This window comes from Erythrolamprus reginae, chromosome 9, assembly GCF_031021105.1.
Source record: "Erythrolamprus reginae isolate rEryReg1 chromosome 9, rEryReg1.hap1, whole genome shotgun sequence".
NCBI lineage: Eukaryota > Metazoa > Chordata > Lepidosauria > Squamata > Dipsadidae > Erythrolamprus > Erythrolamprus reginae.
The window spans coordinates 488,374-512,500 of record NC_091958.1 but is presented as its reverse complement, the minus strand read 5'-3'; the positions used below and the strand labels follow the sequence as shown (position 1 = coordinate 512,500).

Genomic DNA, 24,127 nt, shown 5'->3' with positions numbered 1-24,127 from the left:
GGCAGATGTGCCTTGACGGGCGGGGGGAGCAGAGGCTTCCTTGGGGGCTCCTGTCATGGCAGGTGAGCCACCTGGATGGGGAAGAGCCAGCGCCACCTTCCTCTCTTCCAAGATGCTCTACTGCGGGTCAGCTGCGAATCCTGAGCTCCCACGACTCCTGCTAAGTGGGTCTGCAGCGAGGAGAGATCAGGGGAGCCACTACAACCCCCTTTGACCTTTCCTTTGGGGCAGTTATTCTTAAACGGAGGAAACCTTTGAGAAACGCCTGTCCCCAAATACCCAAATACAATGTGTTGCACCTGCAAACTCTGCTGGTCTTGGATAAAAGGATGGCCTCGTTGACCGCCTGCCCTCGGAGAATTTGCAGGAAATCAGTGTGTTTGCTGAGAAAGTGAGGCCAGAGAAGAGCCCTGCTGAATGGGGCCAAAGCCCATCGCGTCCAGCACTCTGTGTCACCCAGTGCCCCCCCCAAAACTGTCCCCCTTGGGGATCTTGGGCAGAAGGAGAAGGATATATTAGTCCAACATAGAGATCCTCTGGGACTGACAACAACAAGAAGAAACTTTTAAAATATTATCAATAAATATAGAGATATATTTTTTCTCATTTCAGCCGTTACAAACAATAACTTTGTGGCTTGATTCAAATGGCCCCTTGTCATTATTCCGGCCCCAATTATTTACACCAGCAAGGAGGATGTTACTTAATTTGGGCAATGAAACATCTTCAAGAAAACAAGCAGCGCAGAGGGCACCAAGCCCCCCACCCTCGTTTTTATTCCTTTCTTTCATTTGACTCTTCTGCAGGAACCAAAGTCCTTCAAGACTCCACAAAGTTGGCTGGTTTCCTGTGAAAATTTTAAAAAGGTACAAAAAAGATCAATGGTGCAATCACTGGAGAAGAGGGAGCCACTTTCTTTGCTCCGTGCTGAATTGATTTGAAAGGCACCAGCCTCCCTGACCACAAAGTGGGGGAGGAGGCTGGAAGGCTGCACTGCAGCCAAGGGAGGCCGGCTTCCTTCCGTGGGCCTCCTCCTCTTGCCACAGAAAGGCTTTGGCTGCCGTGCCGGTGCCTGCGGGCTGGCCAGACCAGGGAAAGGGCCCCGGAGGTCTCCCCTTCAAGGTCGGGAGGCGGCTGCCACTCTGAGGCCAAGGAAGGAGGATGGAGGAGGATGGAAGGAGCAAGCGGCAGGTCCCAGTTGAGTTGCCATGTTGAATGCAGCTCACGAGGCAGAAAGAAAGAAGAAAGGAAGGAAAAGGAAGGAAAAGGAAGGAAGGGAGGAAGGAAAAGGGAGGAAGGAAGGGAGGGAGGGAGGGAGGAAGGAAGGAGGGAAGGAGCCGAGTGGTGCAGTGGTTAGAGTGCAACCCTGCAGGCTCCTTTAGCTAACTGCCAGCTGTAGTTCAACAGTTCAAATCTCACCACCAGCTCCAGGTTGACTCAGCCTTCCATCCTTCCGAGGGGGGGGTCAAATGAGGACCCAGATTGTTGGGGGCAAGAGGCTGATTCTGTAAACCGCTTAGTGAGGGCTGTAAAAGTACTGTGAAGCAATAACAACAACAACAACAACAACAGCAACAACAACAACAACAACAACAATAATAATAATAATAATAATAATAATAACAACAACAACAACAACAGAGTTGGAAGGGGCCTCAGAGGCCTTCTAGTCCAGCCCCCTGCTTAGGCAGGAAACCCTACACTACTTCAGACAGATGGTTATCCAACATCTGCTTAAACATTTCCAGTGTTGGGGCATTCAGAACTTCTGGAGGCCAGCTGTTCCACCGATTAAGTGTTCTGACTCAGGAAATTTCTCCTTGGTTCTAAATTGCTTCTCTCCTTTTTAGTTTCCACCCATTGCTTCTTATTCTAACTCGGGCTATTTGCTGGTATTCTGGCAGTATATTAATGCTGTTGCTGTAGCAGAAACCCTGCCACTGTGTTTGCACCAGCTGGACATAGTATTGGGAAGAGGGGCCGGAAAGACCACCCAGTCACCTGTTGGTAATTTATCCTGCTCTTCCCCACTTACGTCTCCCCTGCTGCAGGGCAAAGGGCTCCTTGGCCTGAGAGCTCTGGTCACCTCTGCCTCTTGGGCCTGAGATCGGTTCTGCATCCACCCGGCCCAAATCAGCCCCCAGCTCAGGGCCTGCTCTTCCTTCCCACTTTCTTGGCTGCGTTCCGAAGACCACTTGCACCCCCGGGTTTGTGGTCCTTGCAGGCTCAAGAGCTTCCTGGAAGAAGCTGGACTCCTCCTCCAGCCAGGGAAGGAAAAGAGCCCCCTGAAGGGAGGGGGGAAGGCCGAGCGGGGGGAGCCACAGCCCAGCCACCGCACACTGAGCCCAGCTGCATCCAGAGCGGCACAAACTGGGCTAATTGCAGGGAGAGAGCGGACTGATTGCAGGGGGCAAGGGGAGACGTGCATGTGCCCGTCCAGCAGTCCCTCAACTCGCCCCCTCCCACCCCCCCGGCCAAGACTCTGGAAACCCTTCAATCTCCACCTGCCCCTCCTGTACGAGCACTGCCTGTGTCCCTTCCTCCTTCTGGTGTGCATAAGAGGAACCGTCCAGGTGTCCATCTTCCCAAACTGGACAGGCTGAGCTCGGCCACATCTCCAGGTCAGTAAAGACTTGGGATGGAAGTGGGGGGGAGGGTTGTGGCTCTTCACTACACAGCAGAATTTGTATGCTGGATAGCCTTTGGGTGCCCCTTCCCCAAGCCCCACTCCTCACCTTCCTGCTCTGGTGTGTGAGTTTGGAAGGACAATATCATAAATACAACACTGCATAAAAGAAATCTAATTTACTTTAAAAGAATGATACAAATGGCTAAAAGTGTTAAAACCCCATATACAGACACACACACACTCATCCGATTCAATAATTCATAATATCGGCCAGAGACCACCTCATTGCTCACTGCCCCATGCCTGCCAGCAGAGGTTTGTCTTCAGAGCTTTACGAAAGACCAGCAGGGGGGCTGCTACGCATCTCTGGAGGGAGTTGGTTCCAGAGGACCGGGGCCGCCACAGAGAAGGCTCTTTTCCTAGGCCCCACCAGATGACCGTGTCTGGCCGATAGGACTTTTGGACTTGTTCCAAAGATGGAGACAGCCGGAGCTTCACACCCCAACTGCTCAGGGCATCTCAACAACACCGCTGCTCCACCAGGTGCAATTTGGTGTTAGTTGTCCTCTATAAAGGACAACTCTATCCAGGACTCAGGACCTGGTTACCTGCCAGACCATCACTTCTGGCTGAGTAGAAGATCTGGATAAGTCGGTATGTGCCAGATTTTGCCAGTAAAATGTGACCCTCCTGGGCATCTTGGAAACCTGCTGCCTGAGTGGCTGGAGAAGACCTTCCTCCAAGGCCGGCACACTCTCCACCGGTTGGACGTCCGCAAAGCCACAGAGGTTTGTTTTTGCCACTGTGGGTCAGGCGGGGGGGCTCTTCTTGCTGGCGTTTGCTGGGGGAGACGCTTGTGTTAGTCACCCTCTGCAATGCACACCACGCTCTGTTCCATTGATGTTGGATATTTTCACTTGCTATCTTAATCCTATTGTAAAATCACTTTGGGATTAAGGCATCGCAGGAGTAAATACAGAGAGAGAGAGAGTAGACAAAGAGCGCCTGCACCAGGCTGGATACAATTGCAGAGCTGACAGGAAGAAAATGCAGCCGCCTCCCTGCACGAAGACCTCCACCCTCTGTTGGGGAGGGTCTGCTGGCCTGAGGGCAGAGCCTTTCTATGGAGGCCCCCCTCCCTCCCTCCCTCCTTTTGCAAAGCCCCTTGCTTGCAAGAGAGCTCATAGTCAGCTGGGGGACAGGAGGGGGCCTTGTCTCTGGGGCTCCACCAGCAAAATCTTCTCTGGCTTTGCAAATGGTTTGAGATCCGTTTGTTCCTTGAAATCAGTGTGAATGTCCACTCTTAAACAATGAACAGGCCCTGGGGGGCGGGCTTCACAGTGGCAACCTTGGCTTGGAAAACAGCCCCTGAAATCCAATGGAGGCTGAAGGGTCTCCGAGGTTCAGCCAAGGCTGCTGGGCCTCTGTGAGCGCCCCACCTTGTCCCCGACCCCCCTCCCCAAGGAACAGCAGGAGTGAGGGAGCCCTCCCACATGCACACACACACACACACACACCAAGGAAAGGCCCTAAGCCTCTTCTTCCCCTATGTAAGGTGGGCATGTTTAATTCAGTCACAGGGGTGAAACTATGAGGGTCTCCCAGAAGGCCACTTTTTTTCAACCTACAGTAACAGTACGAATGCAAAAACTTTACTTATAGATTATTTGAATTGTCAGGAGTGTGTGTGTAAATGTTGCGTTTCTTCAGACAGACAGCGTAGCTACAGCCGTGTTTCGAAATGGCGTCTGTAAGTGATGTACATTACAAGCGGCATCTCGTCATTGAATTTCTCACTGCAGAGAAAGAAACTGTTGGGACCATTCACCAACGTTTGTGTTCAGTTGATGGAGACTCTGCATGGATCTGAGTGATGCCATTCGCGGAAGAGGTTTTGAGGATGAGGAAGATGGGATTCGCCCAGTGCAGACATGGCTTCGTGGCCAGAACAAGGAGTGGTACCGACAGGGGATCCAGGCCCTTGTGTCTCGCTGGAGGAAGCGCATAGAACGGGACGGAGATGACGTGGAAAAAGAAGAAACATTGTTCTTGGTGTCTAAGTTTCATTGTGTTCAATAAATAATTGTTGAAGAAAAAAATGTGGTGCATTGCTTTCTGGGCGACCCCCGTATATGGAGTCTATTGATTGAGTCTCGCTGGCAACCCCCCTCTTTTCAAATGCCCCCAGAAGGCCTGCAGGGGATTGTAGCCCCCCCCCCTCCTTCCACTGCAACCTGGTATTTTGCACCATCCAACTGCCAGCCTCTCTAAATGGGACTCTGCTGCCCCCATGTGGCGGCTGCCCAGATGGCGGTGAAGCCTTCCTTGCAACTGCCCCGCCAGCCAACTCCCTCTTCCGGGGCTGCAGGTGGTTGGGAAGAGATTCCCGGATTGCTCTGCAGGAAAAGACTGTTCCATGCACAGGTTTCATTTCCAGAGGCAAGGAGCGTTCAAACTTTGGCTGCGGTTGTGGCATCACAAAACACGGAAAGCTCCCTGAAGGCCTCTGGCTCTTTGTGTTGCGGCTGTATGAGCTCACCAGTTTCGGGAATGAAGACCACAAAGCGATGGAGCAACACAGGTTTCTTGTGCACACAGGTTCAGAGTATTCGCATGACAAAGTCTGAACATGGGGTTACGCCCAACACAGGAGTCTCGTACCTTACGCAATGATGGGATGCACTGAAGGGCTGCAAATTATTTTACTACCACACTGTGGGAGTGGCTTATTTTGTGGGTGTGGCTTGCCGGTCATGTGACCAGGTAGGAGTGGCTTGACAGTCATGTGACCAGGGTGTGGCTTAAGGGTCATGTGACTGGCTTAAAGGTGGCCCACTTGCTGTCACTCATGTCAGGGGTTTGGGTTAGGGTGCCTGGCCTCTCTTCGCCTGAAAGAGATACAATTTCCCTATCTGTTTACTATCACCGAACATCCAAAATATACTATTTCATTCTATGTATGTATGCCATGGGTGTACATACATATTAAACACAGGCACACAAAAATACACATTATCTCCTATATAAATTGTATGTACACACACACACACGCATGCACAGCTCTTCTAAAATTATGCATAAGTTGGGTTCTGCCCAAGAGAGTAGCCTTGTACCTTACACAGTGGTGGGATGACGAAGGCATGTCATCAATCTGCCAATAACTAATTATAGTTGATAAAAGGTTGGGGGCCACTGAAACTTTTCTTTACAGAAAATATAATTTTTACTGAAGATAAATAGGGGAGGGGATACATAAAGCAAAAGGACTATGCGGATATTGGGACAAATGTATATGATGAAACTTTAATGTCCACTCCTGGCCTAGGAGTGAAGAACGATAGAATTAATGTCAGCGACTGGTTTTTAAATATATTGGGGCTTTAAAGTATAACTTATGTTTAGATATTTGTTTTAGCATTGAGATTTTAATGTATTTTAATATTAGATTTCTGGATCTGTTTACTGTGAGCCATCGTGAGTGCCAGGAGAAGGGTGGCGTAGAAATCAATCAATCAATCAATCAAACAAGCAAGCAAACATGTCCTTATATAGAAAAAGGAGAAGTAAGCAAGAAAACAAATCACTTTCTAAATAGGACAATATACCTTACGTTATGTAAGTTGCGACATAAGCTTACACCCTCTTGTGACAGTTCCCGTCTTTGTGCTGTTCCAGTAAGCAAGAGGTATTCAAAAGGTTAGAGAGAACTCTCAAGTAGAGAAGTTAGTGACAGGTTGAAGAGATACCACTGTGATTATAGGATTAACACGGTGGTGAACGTGCCCCTCCCTCCTTTGTTCGGGGGAATAGTCCAAAGGGGGGGGGTTGGGCCTCTGCCGGACGCTTTCGGGCCATTGGGAAGCTTTTCCCAAGAGACCCCAGGGTTTGCCTGCCCTCCATTGAAGTCCTGGGCTGGGCCCCTGCTCTGGAACTAGAGAGAGAGATCAACGGGTCCTGCCTTGCTTCTATCCAATCAAATCACTTTTGCAGCCTCCTGGTCGCAGGAAATAATAAACAGGTAGAAAGAAGGAAGAAGGAAGACGAAGGGCGTGGCTGCTGCAGAGCCAGACGGTACCTGCAACAGAACACCTGACTCCGCCAGACTTGAAATTCTTCGATTAGACAACTTCCAACTCCGTCGTCTCCGTTCCGACTTAACTATAGTTCATAAAACCATATACCAAAATGTCCTTTTTGTTAGCGACTACTTTACCTTCAACTGCAACAACACACGAGCACGTAATAGATTTAAACTAAATGTCAACAGCTCCAAACTCGACTGCAAAAAATAGGCTGACTTCAGCAACAGAGGGATCAACGCCTGGAAGGCCCTACCTGACTCTGTGGTTTCTTCCACAAACCCCCAAACCTTTAACCTTAGATTGTCTACAATTGACCTCTCCCCCTTTCTAAGGGTTGTGCATAAGGGCACCCTTGTGCCTACCGTCCCTGTCCTATTGTCTTCTATCATTACTTTTGAACATTACTTTTCTAATATCTTATTTATACAAATTACCATCCTATAATTGTGTGACAAATATACAAATAAAAATAAATAAATAAGCAAGTTGCAATGTCTCTCAACCTCAGTAACTTTAAGCTAAGGCTTCATGGCTGGCTGGGGAATTCTGGGAGTTGAAGTCCCATTGAGTTAATCAGCTGAGGTTGAAGCATTCTGACCCAGGATCCAGGAGGGTTCAAGCAAATTGACTTTTTAAAACTTCTTTTTATTGTTGCTGCCATTTGTAATTTTACATTGTTGTCAGCTGCCCTGAGTCCTTTGGGACTGGGTGGCACAGAAGTCAAATTAAATAAACGAATGAATAGGCCAAAAGAAAGCAGCTGACCTCAGCTCCACTTTAGGGTCTTCCAAACCCCCTTCGGATCCTTCCCGGCCACTGTTGGAAGCTGCCCTGCAACGAACGGCCATTGGGCTTGGGGCCTGCCAGTCAGAGGAAACTGCCACTCACTGTCACACAGGCTGTTCGTTTTGCAATATGAGATTGCAGGGATCAGGATGTGACCCAGCCCATCTCTCCCCCAGAAATGAGTCAAGAGGAGCCATCCTTCCATCCCAGTTACAAAGGCCTCCTGGTCCCTCTCGTCTGCCCTTCTACTACTTCCTGTATTTTATCTCAGGATGGATCTATGTTTATCCCAGGCAGGTTTACATTCAGTTCCTGTGGATTGACCAACCACGTCTGCTGGAAGTTTGTCCCAAGCATCTACTCCTCTTTCAGTCAAATAATGTTGTTTGTTTTGTTTGCTCTAATCCTGCAAATACTCCAGGTAGATGAGCATAAAAACAGGGAGGGGGAGCTCTATGGGGGAGAGGCAGTGGGGGGGGGGAGCCCAGGAAGGGGAGGCATCCAAAGAGGAAAACAGGCAAATCTTCACATCCCTCCCCTAATAAGAGTTTTCTACTCATTGGTGAAGCTCCAGGTAAAGACCTGCTCCACCCCTCCCCAAGCTGAGTCCTTCAAGGCCACTGGACTACAATACCCATAACCCTCTGCCAACAGGGCCATCACCCTCGGAGAACATCAGGTTGGGCCGCTCACCTGGAGATGTTACAGAACCCAGGCTGGGACGGAGGCTCGGGGCAAGCGCTTGGCCTCCCTCTTCATCCCTGAGCTCCTCGGGCAGCTGAGCTGTGGTGGAAGCCAGGCCATAAAGGGCCAGTGACCTTCCTCCCTGGAGAGCTGACCTCTGCAGCTGCAACAGCAAGGCCCACGCTCCTGGGCCCCTCATGGCCTCCGGCAGCCCCTTCCGTGCCCTCCTGCTGCTGCTGCTGGCTCTTACTCTGGAGGAGGAGTCCTGGGCACGGGCCCCTTTGGCTGCAGGGCCCAAGCGGCCAGGCCCCGGGCAGCAGAGGCTTCTGGGCACACAGGGGGGGAGCAAAGGCAGGGGCAGCCCCCACACCAGCCTGGGGACACGGCTGACGACAGGGCACAAGACCAAGCCGGCCTGGCTGCAAACCCCCTGCCCGCCGGACCCTTGTGGTCAGCCACCGTATTGCCAGACCTGGCTGGTCAAAGTGACTCTCCTGGGGGTGCTGGGGCTGCTGGTCATGGGGGGCAACGGGCTGGCGATTGCGGTGCTGGCCTCCTCAGTGTCCGGCTGGAGCCACAGCAGCCGCTTCATGCTGCTCTCGTTGGCGGTGTCGGATGCCGCTCTGGCGGTGCTGGTGGTGCCCCTCAACCTGTACCGGAGCCTGGAGTTGGGCCCAGCGGTGGCCCCCAAGGAGGCTGCCCGAGAAGAGGCCATCTACTGCCGGGTGGTGGCCTTCCTCAACTCCAGCCTCTTCGGGGCCTCCCTCTACTCCCTGGCCTGGGTCTCCCTGGAGCGATACGTGGCCGTCTTCTTCCCCCTCCACTACCGCCGCCTACTGAGCCCCCGGCGGGTCCTTCTACTCATCACCTCCGCCTGGCTCCTGCCCGCCCTCCTCCTGCTGCCCCTGGCCATCCCGGCCCCCGCGGCTGTGCTCCAGGTCCGCTTCTCTGCGGCCGCTCTCCTCTGCGAGCCGGACTACGGCTCCAACCCTGCCTACTCCCTCTGGCTGGCCGGCTCCATCTTCTGCCCGTCTGCCGCAACCATCACCTTTACCAACATGCGCCTCTGGCTCGTGGCCCGATCGCAGCGCCAGCGTGGGAAGGACATGGGCTTGCTCGGGAAGGCCGGACGGCCCAGGAGGCTTCGGAGGCTCCCGCTAGACGCCGCTGCCCGAGTGTTGCTCCCGGTGGTGTTCGCCTTCTATGTCTGTTGGGCCCCCTGCATGGGCACCATCGTGTACAACTGTAAGTGCCCCAGAGGACGTGGGATGTGGGTGGGTGTCAGATTTGGGCAGGAAAGAAGGAACGAGGCCAGGCGGGTCCCCTACTTACGGCCACTACCAATGGGTTCCGTGCGCAGCTGTGAGGGAGATTTTGCCTCTGCGCCTGTGCAGGGCTCAAGATCTTGTGAGTGGACGCACTGGCACGAGCAATTCCATGACTTTTCTGCTTCCCTGTATGGAATATATTTCCTCCTTTCACGTCTTATTCTAGTCTTTTGCCTTTATTGCTTATCCAATTATACCAGTTACTCTGAGTTACATTTCCTGAGAATTTTGGTTGTTGTACCGCGATGGTACCTTGAAGGCATCAGCCTGGTATGAATGATGAAGCCTTGAACTCGCCTGAGGCCGGACGAAGGAGCCGAGGTGGCCAGATCACGTACAGGCCCCCTGCAGAAAAGAAAGTTACTCACTTGCCCCCCCCCCTCTCTCTCTCTTCCCAGCCATCACCCAGGAAAGAGTCCCCGAATGGCTGGAGTTTGTCGCTCTGTGGCTCCCCATCGGCAGCGGCTTCCTCAACTGCTTTGTCTACTTCTGGGTCAACAGGAACTTCCGGCACAAAGTCCAGAAGGTTGGACGCAAGCATTGCTTGACCTGCTGTCCAACTGAGCAGGACCTGGGGCCGCAGCCCCTTCGTAGCATCTCTGCTCAGGTGAGGGTGGACAGTGAGCCTTCGGGCCTTTCCCCGGATGGCCCCCTTGGGGAGTTGCCTTCCAGCAGTGGCCTCCCTCTCGCCTGGCATGGCTGACCATGAGGCGGCTTGTGGCTCTTGGCCTCTGGGGCTTTTGTGCAACTGAAGGGGTCTTTTTGTCCCCCTGGGAGAGAAGCCCATCAAGTCCGCTGAACTGAAAAGGCAAATGGGGGCCCCTCCCCTGCTGGCCTCACTTTCCGGACAGACTTCTCAGGACCATCCTGGGACCTCGATCAGTGATGGGGGATGGAGGGGCATTTTGGCTGAAGGAGTTGGGCCCTTCACAGGGGCAATGGGAGAGTCCGGCCTCTGGGGAGGATCTGGGGGCATCGGGAATAAACTTGACCTCCAGGGTGAAGAGTTCCCACCTCCTGCCTTTTGACCTCTGCTTTCCCTGCAATGGCCAGTGTGTTTGGCCAGACCTGCTGTGAGGGGTCACCACAATGCCACGAAGAGAAAACCAGGCCCAGGATTTGTAAGGCAGCCTCACTCGGTTTTAACTCCCTTGTTTTAGTGGCTGGACTTTGGCCGTTCGCTGGAGGTTTAAGAGAAGGTTTTAGCTGGATCCGTGGACTCAGCCACAACGGTTGGGCAGACAGACCGGTCCCTCCGTCAACTGAAGGGGGAGGGAAACGGGGGGGGGCTCCTCTATTGTGGGAAAATGTCTCTCTGTCTTTTGCTCATTAGCATTCATTACGTGACACTGATCGCTTTCCTGAAAGAGTCAGCAAGGAGAAACCAGGGTGGTTTGCCTTCCTTGGAACGGATTTTAGGACCCCCCCTTGGGAAATGTCCCACCTCTCAGAAGCTCAGGTGGGCTGTGTCCCAAGACCCTTAGAGGCTCTTTGGCTGATGGCCGATCACTGCAGCCTTGGGCCTCCAGCTCTCCCGCCCTGGGCAGGGTTGGCCCTCCCTCCCTCCCTCCCTCCTTCTTTCTTTCTTTCTTTCTTTCTTTCCATTCCATTCTTTCCTTTCCTTCCTTCCTTCCCTCCCTCCCTCCTTCCTTCTTTCTTTCTTTCTTTTTTTCTTTCCATTCCATTCCATTCTTTCCTTCCTCCCCTCCCTCCCTCCTTGCTTCCTTTTTTCTTTCTTTCCTTCCTTCTTTTCCTCCCTCCTTCCCTCCTTCCTTCCTGGCCTCTTTAGCTGTCTCTGCCCATCCTCCCTCCCCTTCATTTTTATATGCTGACCTTTTAATGATGCAGGCTGAGATCTAGTTGGGGCGCAGATCCAAGTCTCCTCTTCATTTCCCCTGCCCCTCCTCCCGCCCCCATTTAAGAGCCAGGGTTTGTTTAGTGTGCTGGGGGAGATGGAATGAGACGCAGCAGGTGGGTCCTCGGGGCCTTCTCCGAAGATCCCAGGTGGCACACGGGGCAGAGGGACGGAAGCTCCACCCGTTTTTGTGGGTGCCACAATAGAGGCCGCTGGGCTGTGCTGGACTTGGGGATCTGACTCTGGCAAGGCCTTGGCAATGCCGGCAGAGCCGCTCTGGTTAGTCCAGGGATGCGTTAGCCACCCACCCATCGCCAAAGCAGCCCCCTGCCCCCCCTCCCTTGGGCTGCCTGCCGTGGTCGCTCTGCCCAGCTGATGCCTTCATCTCTCCGGCTGGGTTGGGAGGGAGGGGGGCTGTCGGAGATCCCTAGGGACCCCGGGGTGAAAGCGTTGGGCCGAAATTTCACCAGGGTTTCTGTGGAGAAGATGCGGGTTTAGGGTGCCCTGTCGGAACCTGTCAGCTTCTCTTTCTGACCTCCACCCCCAACCCCACCCACCCCCCTGGTCCCCTTTCTTCCCTCCCTCCCTCCGGCCTCTTTCCCAGCCTGGAAGACGGTGTGCAGGATTTATGAGAAACACCTTGGATCACGGTCCAAATCTGCTGCTTTGTTGTTTTCTGCTATGTGTTTTTTTTTTTAAAGACTAGGGTTGGAAATATTCTGTGAATATCCTTTTTGTCTTGCCTTCATTGAATTGTTTACTGTAGTTTCTTGGATAAAACATATTAAAGATGACATTTAGGACCCATTAAATAAAAATAAAGATGTTTTGGATTTAATACGTTTTCCCATTGCAGTGTGTTGCTCGGACCAAAGAAAGCGCAGAGAGGGGCAGAGGGTGGGTGGGTGGTATGAACCAATAATTGGAGTGTCCTGGAAGAAGTGGCCACTGGGAATCGTGTTCCCCGGCCAAGACAACATCCTGAAGGACAGAAGGCAGAAGGGGGGGGGGATACTTCCCACCGCAGGATTTCAGCAGAAACTCTTAATAATAAAAGGCGAGGGGGCCTCCTGCTGGACCAGAGAAGTTACTCTTTGCCCATGTGCAGGAGTCCCTCTCTATGACTCTGGTGGACACGGAGGTTCCATCCTCACCCAGCCTGATGTCCCCCTCCAAGCTCATTCAGCTGGAGCTCCCACCAGCCCGAGGACAGGATGGCAAGGGGGGGGCTGCAGCCACATCTGGAGGAAGGTCCAGAGGCAGGAAAGGCCAGATGGCTACTTGAGGGCGTCTCTGTCAGCATCCTTAGCTTCTCCATGGTGCTTGGGCTTTAGAATGGCCTGTTCTTCTCCCACTGGACAATGGCTGGCTATTCACTGGGAACAATGGCCCCCTTCTTACTCTACTCTCCGGCCACTTCATTTGCAGAAGAGGGAAGAAGGAAGGCACATCTGGAAAGGCAGCTGCCAAAGGAGGCCTCTGCAGCTGTGCGCTCTCCAGCTCATTTCAGACCCCACCAAAAGCCTCCTGAGCCTCCTTTGCTTGCCCGGAAGAGAATGGGGGAACTCGGCTGGTCTTTGGGCCCCTCTCCGGCTCCTCTGCACAAGCGGGATGGGTGGGGGCCAGGAACCCCTAGGGCAGTGATGGTGAACCTATGGCACGGATCCCACAGGTGGCACACGGAGCCATATCTGATGGCACGTGAGCCATTGCCCAAGCTCAGCTCCGACGTGCATGTGTGTGCCGGCCAGAGAGCCTGGGGGGATGGGGGAGGGTGATTTTACCCTCCCCCACCTCCAGGGAAGCCTTTGGGGGCCTGGGAAGGGCAAAACATGAGCCTACTGGGCCCACCAGAAGTTGGGAAATGGGCCGTTTATGGCCTCCAGAGGGCCTCCGGGGTGGGGGGGCATTGAATTATGGGTGTGGGCACTCGCGCATGCCTGACAGCACATGCCCACGCTCTTTCGGCACCTGAGGGAAAAAAGCTTCGCCATCACTGCCCCAGGGACACTGCCCATAGGTCAGATTGACTGAAGAAAGGGGGACCATTCCTGGCAACTCCATCCATCCCTCCGCTCTAAGCAGGGAAGCCTCCTTCCCTGTGGCTTCCCTTCCAGCCTCCTTCAGAAGAAACCCTGGGCTCCCCCATCGCTTCCATCTGTTGTGCTTTCCGGCTGCTGTGTGGGAATTCTCTCTCGCCGCCCCAGACGGGGGTGACACCTTGCAGAGCTCCTTCCCAGTTGCTCTTCCCAGTGGGAGACAGCTGGTGCTGGGCGGCCCCGGTCAGCCTCTCTGCGTTCGTCTGCTTCCTATCTTCACTGCATCGGCTGCCATCAGGAAACGGGGCTGGGGGGAGGCATTCGGGATTGGGGGGGAGAATGCTGGAGGAGCCCTGGGGAGTTTCGGTCGTGTGTGAGAAAGAGGGGGGGGAGTTGCAGCCTGGCACAGACGGGCAGAGCAGACCTGCTTCTCACCAACTCAAGGTGAACGGCCTGTGCATTCCAGAAGTGGGGGACACCAGCGAAGATGCCCCGACCTGATGCTTGTGGACCTTTTGGACTGGGTGGACTGCCCAAGGGGGCGTTGGGGTCAGTTTGTAATCGGCATCTCATGGGCCTTTTTCTTCCGATTCTGATTTTCTTTTCTTGTATTCACTTCTTTTTTATTTTTTTTTCCATTTTATAAAATAAATTTTTATTTCAAATATATACATTTAAAAAGATATTTTCTCGATGATTATAATCTTTACATTCATCACCAAGCAAGCAAAGAGGGGAAGGGAAGGAGGAAACCATGCGCTCCACTTCTGATTTAGCAAAAGTGACCTTTGGAGTTCAAAGTGGACTCTGAGTTTCACTTTCCTAAATTCTGAGCAGAGCAGACCGGACACGGCCCCTTTTGCGAGGGCCGGCCGGGGTCTTGGGGCAGCTGCTCTCCTCAGTCCAGGTCCCACTGGAAGGGCCAGGGGTGGCCCCCCATCTCCTGCTGGTATTTCTCGTTGAACCGGGCGCTCTGGTGGGGGCAGAAGTGGTTCCTCCAGTCGCCAACGATACCTGGAAGGGCAGAAGGCAGATCTTCTCGCTGAGTCCGCAGCAGGGACTGCGGGGGTCATCTGGTCATTGCGCAAGGGAGCAAAAGGCCTTGGGGGGGCCTGGGGAGGGCAGCCCCCCTCCACTCCCCGGGGCCTGCACCCACCTTTCCTCATGAAATGGCCCTTCTGAAAATCCATAATCTCCGGGGGGACGAGGGTGCCGTTCACCATCACGTTCTCTTTCATGACGGCAAAGCTGCAGTGCTCCAGGATGGCCCCCACCTGCTCAGGCAGAACCGGGTGGTCCAGGAAGGCGCTCAGCCGCTCCACACAGCCCTTCAGGTCCTGGGGGGGGAGGAGGACGGGGGGAGGCAAAGAGAAGGATGGGACGAAGGAGCCGGTGAGCAAAGCAGCCCGTAGATCAGTGATGGTGGTCCTTTTTTCCCTCGGGTACTGAAAGAGCATGGGCACACACTATCACGCATGCACAAGTGCTCACACCCATATTTCAGTGCCTGGGTCGGGTGAAAACAGCCCCCTGGAGGCTGGAAATGACCTGTTTCCCAACTAGGCTCCTGTTTCCCCCTCCCCAGGCTCCAAAGGCTTCCCTGCAGCCGGAGGAGGGTGAAAACGCCCTGCCCATCCCCCCCAGAGCCTCTGTGTGGGCCAAAAATCAGCTGGCCAGCACACACATGCACGTTGGAGTTGAGCCAGGGCAACAGCTCCCATGCCAGCATATATGGCTCCGCTTGCCACCTGTGGCACCTGTGCCATAGGTTCACCATCCCTGCCCTATATCCTCCACCAGAAGGGCAGGGAAGGCAGGACCCCCGTCTTGTCCAGGAAGAAGAGGTCAAGGTGAGCAAAGCATCGGTGCTGACTGAGAGGAGGGAGCCCGTCCTCTGACTCTTCAAGAGGTCAAGGGGTCACCTGCCTGTCCTGGCCCAAGGAAAATCCTGACCAATCACCAGCCGGTAGAGACACTACACAAGGCAAGAGCTCCACTGCTGAACTCGGCTGCAGAAAAGGATCCATGGGCTGGGAATGATGGGGATTGGTTGGTTTCTATGCCTCCCTCCTCCTGGGACTCAGGGCAGCTTTTTACAGCCTCAGATGACACATTTTGGCCTTCTGGATATTAGCCAGCAATCCCCATTATTTTCACAGCTGGTCAGACTAGCTAGGAATGGGGAGTTGAGAGCCCAGGTTGCATATCACTGCTCGTAAACCACAGAAAGATAAAACAAAAGTATCTGCCTATATATGGAGCTTAGCTTCCAAATAAACAAACCCAATTATCTCTCTGAATTTCTGGCGGTTTGCTTTCCTCTCTGTGCAGGGCTAAATCCAGGCCCCTTCTGTTCATTTGCTGCCCTTTCCCAGATATCTCTCTCTCTCTCTCTCTTTCCCTCCCTCTCTCTCTTTCTTTTTCCCTTTTTCCCTCTCTCTCTCTCTCTTTCTCTCTTTTTCCCTCTCTCTCTCTCTTTCCCTCCCTGTCTCTCTTTCTTTTTCCCTTTTTCCCTCTCTATCTTTCCCTCCCTCTCTTTCCCTCCCTCTCTCTTTCTTTCTCTCTTTTTCCCCCTCTTTCTCTTTCCCTCCCTCTCTCTCTTTCCCTCCCTCTCTCTCTTTCCCTCCCTCTCTCTCTTTCTTTCTCTCTCTTTCCCTCCCTCTCTTTCTTTCTCTCTTTTTCCCTTCCTCTCTCTCTCTCTCTTTTCTGTCCTTCCCTTGCTGGCTGCTCTGGGGGGATGGAAGGGAGGAGAAGGCTGGGCAGGGGGGCTCCTTCCTTCAGCGCTTTCCCCTCCAGCCTCTCCAGCCAGCCTGGGTCAGGCTCTCTGGCCTTTGTTCCCCTTCACACGACCCTCTTCCTGTCCACAGGCCAGCATCTGAAACCACCACCCTGTTTCGAAACCACCTGGCCTCCTTCCCTGCCACGGCTGGTGCCCGTCTGGGGGCGAACTCACTTGATGGAGCTGCTCGTAGGTGATGCAAAAGAGGCCCAGTTCTTCCCGGCAGCTGAACCAGCCCTTCACGTGCTCAAACCAGGATCCGTAGTGCACTGTGTCAAAGCAGGGAGAAGACCGGGGGTCAGGGATGGAAAGAAGCCGCTTGGCCTCCTGGCAACGAACAAAGGAGCCACAAAGATCCTCCCCTGGCAACCCGGCTCCCCTCCTGGCTCCCCTTCAACTGCGCCCCTGGTGAGTCACCCGAAGAAAGTCACAAAATGTTCCCAGGGAGCCTCTGCTCTGAATCCCTCCATCGCCCGGCCTGCAGCCAGGAGGGACTTTGATGGACTGACCGGGTGGGAGAAGGACTGTGGGCAGAGTCCTGGCAAAGCAGCCGCTACGGACGCCTCCCCAGTCAATGTGTTTGGTTCCTGCCCTGCTGGGAAAGGAGTCCCCAGAGGGAGGGGCTGCCCCTTCCCCACCTAGGAGACTGCCGGCTCTACCCACCAGGGGGGCTTTCAAGAGCAGCTCCTGCGCCTGCTGGGTCTTCAGGATCTATTCATTTATTAATCAGATTGACAGTATATGCTGCCCCTCTCCGAAGACTTAGGGCGGCTTACAACATGTAGGAAGCAATATACATCCTAAATCCAATTAATTAAAATTGATAATCTAAAGAAACCTAAGAACCAATGAAAATACTCTCATACCCATTCGGTCAACAAGTTCACAACACCTTCACCAGTGAGGGGGTCGCCTCCAATGACCCCAGGCCTGGCAGCATAGATGAGTCTTCAGACTCTCACAGAAGGAGAGGAGGGCGGGGGCAGTGCAAATCTCAGGGGTGGGAGCTGATTCCAGAGGGACAGGGCCCCCACAGAGAAGGCTCTTCCCCTAGGCCCAGCCAAGTGACATTGTCTAGTTGACGGGACCTGGAGAAGGCCGACTCTGTGGGACCTGACTGGACGCTGGGATTCACGCGGCAGGAGGCGGTCTCGGAGATAGTCTGGTCCGATGCCATGTAGGGCTTTATAGGTCATTGCCAACACTTTGAATTGAGTCCAGAAACCAATTGGCAGCCACTGCAGACTGCAGAGTGTTGGAGAGACATGGGCATCTCTAGGAAGGCCCATGACCACTCGTGCGGCCGCATTCTGGACAATTTGCAGTTTCCGAACACTCTTCCAAGGTAGCCCCATGTAGAGAGCATTGCAGTAGTCGAGTATGCTCATGAAAGAGACCCCTGCTCTGGGCCATGGGCAGCAGCCCTTCAATTGCGCTGGAATGAAGGCTGAGAGGGGCCGGAAGGGAAGAGGAACCAGCAGCCCCTCCACTGCCCCCAACGGGGGACCCAACACGGGAACCCCTCAGAAAAAATATCCTTCGCCTCCCGGAAAGCAGCCTCCATGTGCACTGAAGAGCAGAAAGGTTTCCAGCTCCAGATGCGCCTGACAACTGTAGAACTGCTGGAGGACGGAAGAGGGACTTTCCCAACTTTTTGAAAGAGACTCCACCCCATTAAGGATGAAAGCAGCCACGTCGATGCCGCCTGATACAAAAGCAACATATCCCCCACTTCCATCCTGCCTGAATCCGCCACCGCCCACCTGATGCCCTCTGAACGCCTGGAACCGCAACCCCCAGAATTCCCGGCCAGCACAAACAGAACCATCCACCGCCACATCTGGAGATGATCAGCCTGGGGGAGGCTCCGGAAACCTCGGCTCTTGTTATGGCTTCTGGGGCTAATTGGAAACAGATGCTACAAAGCAGCCACGGCCCTTGAGGCCAGGGAGGAACTTGGCAACTCCAAGGAGTGGAGGAATTTTGGGAGCTGAAGTCCACAGACTTTAGAGGTGCCAAGTTCACAGAGTCCGGCTTAAAGCTAAAACACTGCCCTCTAAAAGAGGAACGTGAAAATATTGACTGACCCTTCGCATCCTGGACACAAATTGTTTCAACTCCGACCCTCAAAACGTCGCTACAGAGCCCTGCACACCAAGACAACTAGACACAAGAACAGTTTTTTCCCAAACGCCCTCACTCTGCTAAACAAATAATCCCCTCAACACTCTCAAACTACTTGCTAAGTCTGCACTACTATTACTCCTAGTTTTTTCTCATCATTCCTATCACCCGTTTCCTTCCACATGACCGTCACTTGTTTGTATCCTAAGATTTTTATTAATATTGATTGTTTGCTGATTGCTTATTTGACCCCCATGACAATCATTAAGTGTGGTACCACATGATTCTGGAGAAACGTCTCTTTTCTTTTATGTCCCCTGAGAGCATCTGCACCAGAGACAAATCCCTTGTGTGCACAATCACACTTGGCCAATGAAGAATTCTAATTCTAGTAATAATAATACAACAAATGCACAACTTTGACAGCCCCCAAATTTGCAGTTACAACAGAAAATGCAGAATGAGCGCAGACCGCGAGTGGCACAAAGGCTGTGAAACTGGAGACCGGTGGCTTAAGCAGCCTTCTACCACTTCCTTTGCAACTGCCTTTTAAGCATAACGACACAAGCCACCCCATGTTGGCAAGCAGATACTGAAAGATACCAACCACCATGGCCCTGAACCACATGGTCTTTTGGGGGGGGGGGAGCAAATGGCCCGATCCTTGGAGCCCTCCAACCTACCAGTGCCAGCCATGAAGTCTTGAAGGAAGTCTTCAAAGGAGGCCGGGTCAGGGAAGAACTTGGCCATTCTCTGGAAATGGTAGTAGGACACAGCAACATCTTTTGGGTTTCTAGCCACATAGATCACCTGCAGTGGCAAAGAATGGACAAGTTGACCCCCCCCCCAATAGGGCTTCCTGCTTTGACCACCTGCCACCCCAACCTTGGGTCTCCCCTGGCTGCAGTGTCCTTTTATTTATTTTTTCTCCACCATACACAGTATATATTTTCCATCCAATATTACAGAATCAATATAAAAAAACCACATTTCTTATCATTTAATCAAAAACTCCCTTCTTCTTTTACTGCCCTCAGTCTATTTTTTCCATCATTCTCTCTCAAACTCCCCTCTATCTTTCATTAACTCCTCCGCCCACCTACTTACACCTTCACTCCTCCTCTATTTCTCTCTCCTTCTCTTCCTCCCTTTCCACTTCCTCTTTCACCCTCTTAAACCTTTCCAGAGTAACTCCCCTCTAAAATATGCAGACTGGTATTATATAATTCCCCTAACTATTCCTCCCCAAAAGAAGAAAATAGTTTTTATTATTATTATTATTATTATTATTATTATTATTATTATTATTATTTATTGACTTTCTAAATCTTCAATAAATCTTTTAAACTACATACAGTATATAAATGCTAAGAAAAAAAAGTAACATCACCTCCAATAAAAAAGTTCTAATTTTATTATCTGCCTTCACAACCAAATTAGTCCAACCACTAAGTTCTTTTAATTAATCACCTTAACTTATTTTTCCACCATCATTATTGCTTATCTCTCCTAGCTTCCTTTTTAGGCCTGTTGCTTTCTCCCCTGGCTGCAGGTTCCTTGAGTAGCTTCACAAGAGGCACCACAGTGGCACTCACACCATGCTCAGCTGAACATGGCACATCATGTCCCTCGGGAGGCGCCCAGGGCAGCCCCACCTGAAGGTCCTGCCATCATCGTCCTTGCGAGTGCTGGCTCTGGAATGAGCCCGGGAGACCCACCTTGGGCTTAGCTTTCTTCAGGGCAGGGGCCAGCACTGGCTGGGGCAGGTGGGTGGTGAGGAGGCGAGGACAGCCGATGTGCGGAAGTTGCTCTTGAAAATAGGTGTGCTCCAGCCAGGGAGCTCGGGCCCAGTTGGGGAGACTCTTTATGGGCTCAAGGTCGCCGTTGCTGCGGATCAAGCTCAGGATTTCTTGCATCCACGTGGTGCCTGGAAGGCAGGAGGAGAAGACTGGCTGGTCAGGAGGACCTGTGGAACTGCAGGCCTCTTGACTGCAAGAACTCTAGTCGAGAGGTCCTCCTTGAGACCGAAGGGTGAGACTCCTCCATCCGCTCACTCAGACGGCAGTTCAGAGGACAGGAGCATAAATCAGCCCTTGGGGCTCAACGGGGTCGCTGGCTGGGCATCTCTTCCCTGCTGACCTCTCAGTTGGGCAACGTGAAAGGTACTTGGAGCCAAGGCGCACCCCGACCTTTCCCCAAGCCCACTCTGCCATTGGCAACCAGGGGGCTCTTTCCCCTGGCACCAGTGGGAGGACAAACGCAGGCCAAGAGCTCCACCAACCTGCAGTAAAGCGCTCAGTTAATTGTCTGGTTTATTGACAGTCCACTAAACATGAACAATGGACAGACATTCCTGTAGATTAGAGTTCACCTCTGGGGCAGAACCAGCTGTGCTGGCGTATTTGTCCCCCTGACTCAAGGACCAGGAGAAAGCACATTTATGCAACTGAGAGAAAGACCCCTCCCCTTCCCCCCCCCCCCCCCGAATTGCTGATAAAGTAGAGAAGGGTGCTCAGTCCCACTTGGCCAAAGGGCCGGGAGAGCCTCTCGTGCCCTCAAGAGTCCTGGGGACGAAGGAAGGAAGACGGCTCCGTTTTCTCTTGGTCCACTTCCTCCGCTTTCACAACCGCCCCAGAGGCCTCCAGCCAGAGGCCCAGCCTATCTTCAGCCAGGGACTTCAGGGGTCCGATGGTTAAAAATGACCTGAAAGGACCCTGGGGACTCAGGCTGGGTGGGGATGTCAGCAAAGATCTGATGGATGGGTCAGGGCCCTTCACAGGCTCTTGGGGAAGGTCATTCTGGGACGAGAGAGCTGAGACTGGGCAGGAGTTCGGGGATCGGTCAATGATTAACTGCCCCACCACCTCTGAATATTTCAAATAGCACCGTTTTCCTTTGAGTCGAGAGTGAACATTGTTTCAGAGTCCAGCTAGTCCCACTCGTCCCCTTTGCAACAGAAGCCCAACTGCTGCCTCTCAAGGTAGTTGCTGGGGTTTCCACACTCAACCGCTCAGGCAGCCACAAAATTGTTGTTGTTAAGGGTTACTCCAAATGCCACGTTGCCTGTTGCAAGTCTGGTGTGATATGCAGAAAAATGAGAAGGATGGAACGGAGGGGACAGGCGGGTGAGGGCTAGCGGGGGGAGGGGGGCTTGATTAGAGAAACATCGCTGGTCAGTGGCTGCAAACCCCGATGAGCTTTTTGCTGACAAAAGAGACCACGGAGATTGGAAATTGCTTCTCTCTCAACTTTCTTTTACTTTTCTATTTTCTTTCTTCCCTGTTTGTTATCTTTCTTTTTTCTCTGGTTATTGTTGCCTTTTAAAAATTCTAATAAAGCCCATGAAAGAACTGCCATTGCAACTAGAATGGCTCTCGGTGTAACGGTGCTTCGTCTCAGCCGCAACCTTCCGTTGTTTGGTTAAGAGAAGTTTGCGTTTCCTCTCAGAGCATCAAGTAAGCAACAACAAAGGCAGCGGCTTCTGCAGAGAGGGGAAAGGGGGGGTGCAGGTTCTTTTTAACGAATGAGATATCCCATGCCCCCCTCAAGGGAAAAAGGCTCTTCAGAGCCACCGGGGGAGGCATAAGAGCCACCTGGAGAGGCCGGGAGCGCAAGGAACGGTCCCCACTGAGCCCTCCCAGGATCTGGAGAAGAGGCTGCTTTGGGCTCTCTGAGAAAACAGACGTAGCTCCTCGCCGCCTTTGGGTCTGCGCAGGGCGTTGGCCTGGCTGGTACCCGTCCCTCCTCATCTCCTCGCCCAGATCCCACACTCCCGTTACCTGACTTGGGGTAAGTGACAAGGAGGACATCCGTGTCCTGGAACTCGAAGTTGCTTGCAAAGAGGAGGGAGCTCTCGGTGTGCAGGTGTCCCGGCAGACGTACGTTGGCAAAGACCTCGGTCACATCCAGCCGAGCCATGGTGCTGGCAGCAGCCCAGCCGGGAGGCCTCTCTGCTCCCCTGCAGTCCAAGAACCTCCCTCTCCGCCTGTGCTCAGCCCAGCTGAAGTGGGAGGTCTCCTCCCCAAACCCTCTGAGTTTTGCTAACCAAAACCATCATTTCTGGAGGTGGCCGTTCTTCTCAGCAGCTGCCGCAGGTGGACTCAGAAGGTCCACTTTCTTTTATCTCTGGACGCAGCAGAGATTCTTCGCTACCATTGGGAATAAAACCAGAATAATTTCATAGCCCTGGTTGGGTCTTCCCAACTTCTTTTTGATCTTTCAGTCAAGCCGGATGAGTTGCGAGATGCTGCCCTTCACGGTTAGTTTTCATGGTTAGTTGTTTTATATCAAATCCTTTTTTGAAAAATTCTAAATGGCAAGATACAGAATGGGCTATTTATGGAGACGCCAGCAATTTGACAAAGCAGCTCTGCACATCTGGTCCTTTTTTGTGAATGTGAGTACAAGTAGCAAACCTTAATTTTAAAAATGAATCATTTGGAGTGTGCTCAGAACTCGTTGGCTTTTGAGCAGAGAAACTGGGCCAGAAAGGGAAAAAGTGTTGCACATTATATTCATAATTGTACTTGGGTGGCTGGGGGAGCAGAAAACAATGGTGTAACATGTGGGACAAACTTCCTGTGAATTGCTGGTACAGTATTTGCTTTTCTCAGCTACTTCATTATTGATGCAAGAATGGAAAAACCTGATCGGTTTGTTCTCATAGTTGACCTGCTTAAGAAGTTGCTTAGGAACATGCAAAGTGAGAGAATAATTGAACATGTGCAAGGTAACTTAAAAAGCACAACGGATTAGGAGAATGTGATATCCGTGTCTTTTCCTGCCTGAGGTTGACGTCCGTCCTCCAGGAACTCTGCACGCTCCCAAATGCCAACGTTGTGTCTTCTTAATTCCCAGGTTGGCCCTCAAGGTCTCCCTGGAGAGGGACACCAAAGCTCACCTTCATGCGCCCATAAATTCAACTCCAGTGCTTGATGTCCCATCCCCCCTCCGCTCCAGATCCCCCCCCCAGCTGCACAAATAAGGGGGGGGGGGAATATGTCCCAAAGTAAGTCTAGGCTCCCTGCCTTTCACGGTAAGTTCCTTTGATGTGGTTCCTACGAAGCACATTCTCGCTTAGGGTGAGTTTTTACATGGAAATCAATTTTAAAAACAAACAAAGTCATAACTTATAAGGTCTTTAATCACAGTTAGATGGACATAGTGCCCCCCCTTCTCACCTCAAATTTAACAGGGACTTAGAAAGCCCTTATAGTTAGCTTGATCCCTGCTTATCTCTTCCCTAAGCCTCTTGTCTCTTGGTTTGTAATTATCTCGCTCAGTAACAGGCAGAATTAATCAGCGAACCATTGTGGTTGACTCTCCATCCACACACGGAACAGCCTCTGCTGCCCACGGAGGCTACTATGCATCACCTCCTCATAACCCCACACTTTGAGGTCTCCTGACACCCTCGTTCTCCCCCCAGTTAGCTGCTGAATCAAATCTGGGGACTAATAATATTAATAACAACAGAGTTGGAAGGGACCTTGGAGGTCTTCTAGTCCAACCCCCTACTTAGGAAGGAAACCCTACACTACTTCAGGCAGATGGTTATCCAACATCTTCTTTAAAACTTTCAGTGTTGGGGCTTTCACAACTTCTGGAGGCAGGCAGTTCCACTGATCAATTGTTCTAACTGTCAGGAAATTTCTTCTAAGTTCTAAGTTGCTTCTCTCCTTGTTTAGTTTCCACCCATTGCTTCTTGTTCCACCCTCAGGTGCTTTGGAGAATAGGTTGATTCCTTTTTCTTTGTGGCAACCCCTGAGATACTGGAACACTGCTATCACCTTCTCCTCATTAAACTGGCCATGCACAGTTC

The 24,127-nt window shown here is 52.4% G+C and overlaps 2 protein-coding genes across 2 annotated transcripts; one reads left to right on the top strand and one right to left on the bottom strand.

Annotated features, from left to right (window-relative positions):
• The first annotated feature begins 7,955 nt into the window (after positions 1-7,955).
• LOC139172596 (probable G-protein coupled receptor 21) lies at positions 7,956-12,202 on the top strand. The gene is made up of 2 exons (XM_070761771.1): positions 7,956-9,426; positions 9,908-12,202. The coding sequence occupies exons 1-2, from the start codon at positions 8,379-8,381 to the stop codon at positions 10,210-10,212; spliced, it is 1,353 nt and encodes a 450-aa protein (XP_070617872.1). The 5' UTR covers positions 7,956-8,378; the 3' UTR covers positions 10,213-12,202.
• Positions 12,203-14,022: 1,820 nt separating this feature from the next.
• Positions 14,023-23,804, bottom strand: LOC139172598 (sulfotransferase 2B1-like). Its single transcript, XM_070761774.1, has 6 exons — positions 22,086-23,804; positions 20,025-20,233; positions 18,990-19,116; positions 16,357-16,451; positions 14,560-14,740; positions 14,023-14,417 (listed from the first exon to the last, which is right to left on the bottom strand). The coding sequence occupies exons 1-6, from the start codon at positions 22,222-22,224 to the stop codon at positions 14,302-14,304; spliced, it is 867 nt and encodes a 288-aa protein (XP_070617875.1). The 5' UTR covers positions 22,225-23,804; the 3' UTR covers positions 14,023-14,301.
• Positions 23,805-24,127: the final 323 nt, after the last annotated feature.

Excerpts from the sequence above, each read along its gene's own strand:
- LOC139172596 (XM_070761771.1), top strand. The coding sequence starts at position 8,379 with ATGGCCTCCGGCAGCCCCTTCCGTGCCCTCCTGCTGCTGCTGCTGGCT. Across the intron at positions 9,427-9,907 it reads GGGCACCATCGTGTACAACT|CCATCACCCAGGAAAGAGTC; the intron begins GTAAGTGCCCCA and ends CTCTCTTCCCAG.
- LOC139172598 (XM_070761774.1), bottom strand. The coding sequence starts at position 22,224 with ATGGCTCGGCTGGATGTGACCGAGGTCTTTGCCAACGTACGTCTGCCG. Across the intron at positions 19,117-20,024 it reads TGAAGAAAGCTAAGCCCAAG|GTGATCTATGTGGCTAGAAA; the intron begins GTGGGTCTCCCG and ends TTGCCACTGCAG. Across the intron at positions 16,452-18,989 it reads AGACTTCATGGCTGGCACTG|TGCACTACGGATCCTGGTTT; the intron begins GTAGGTTGGAGG and ends GCTTTGACACAG.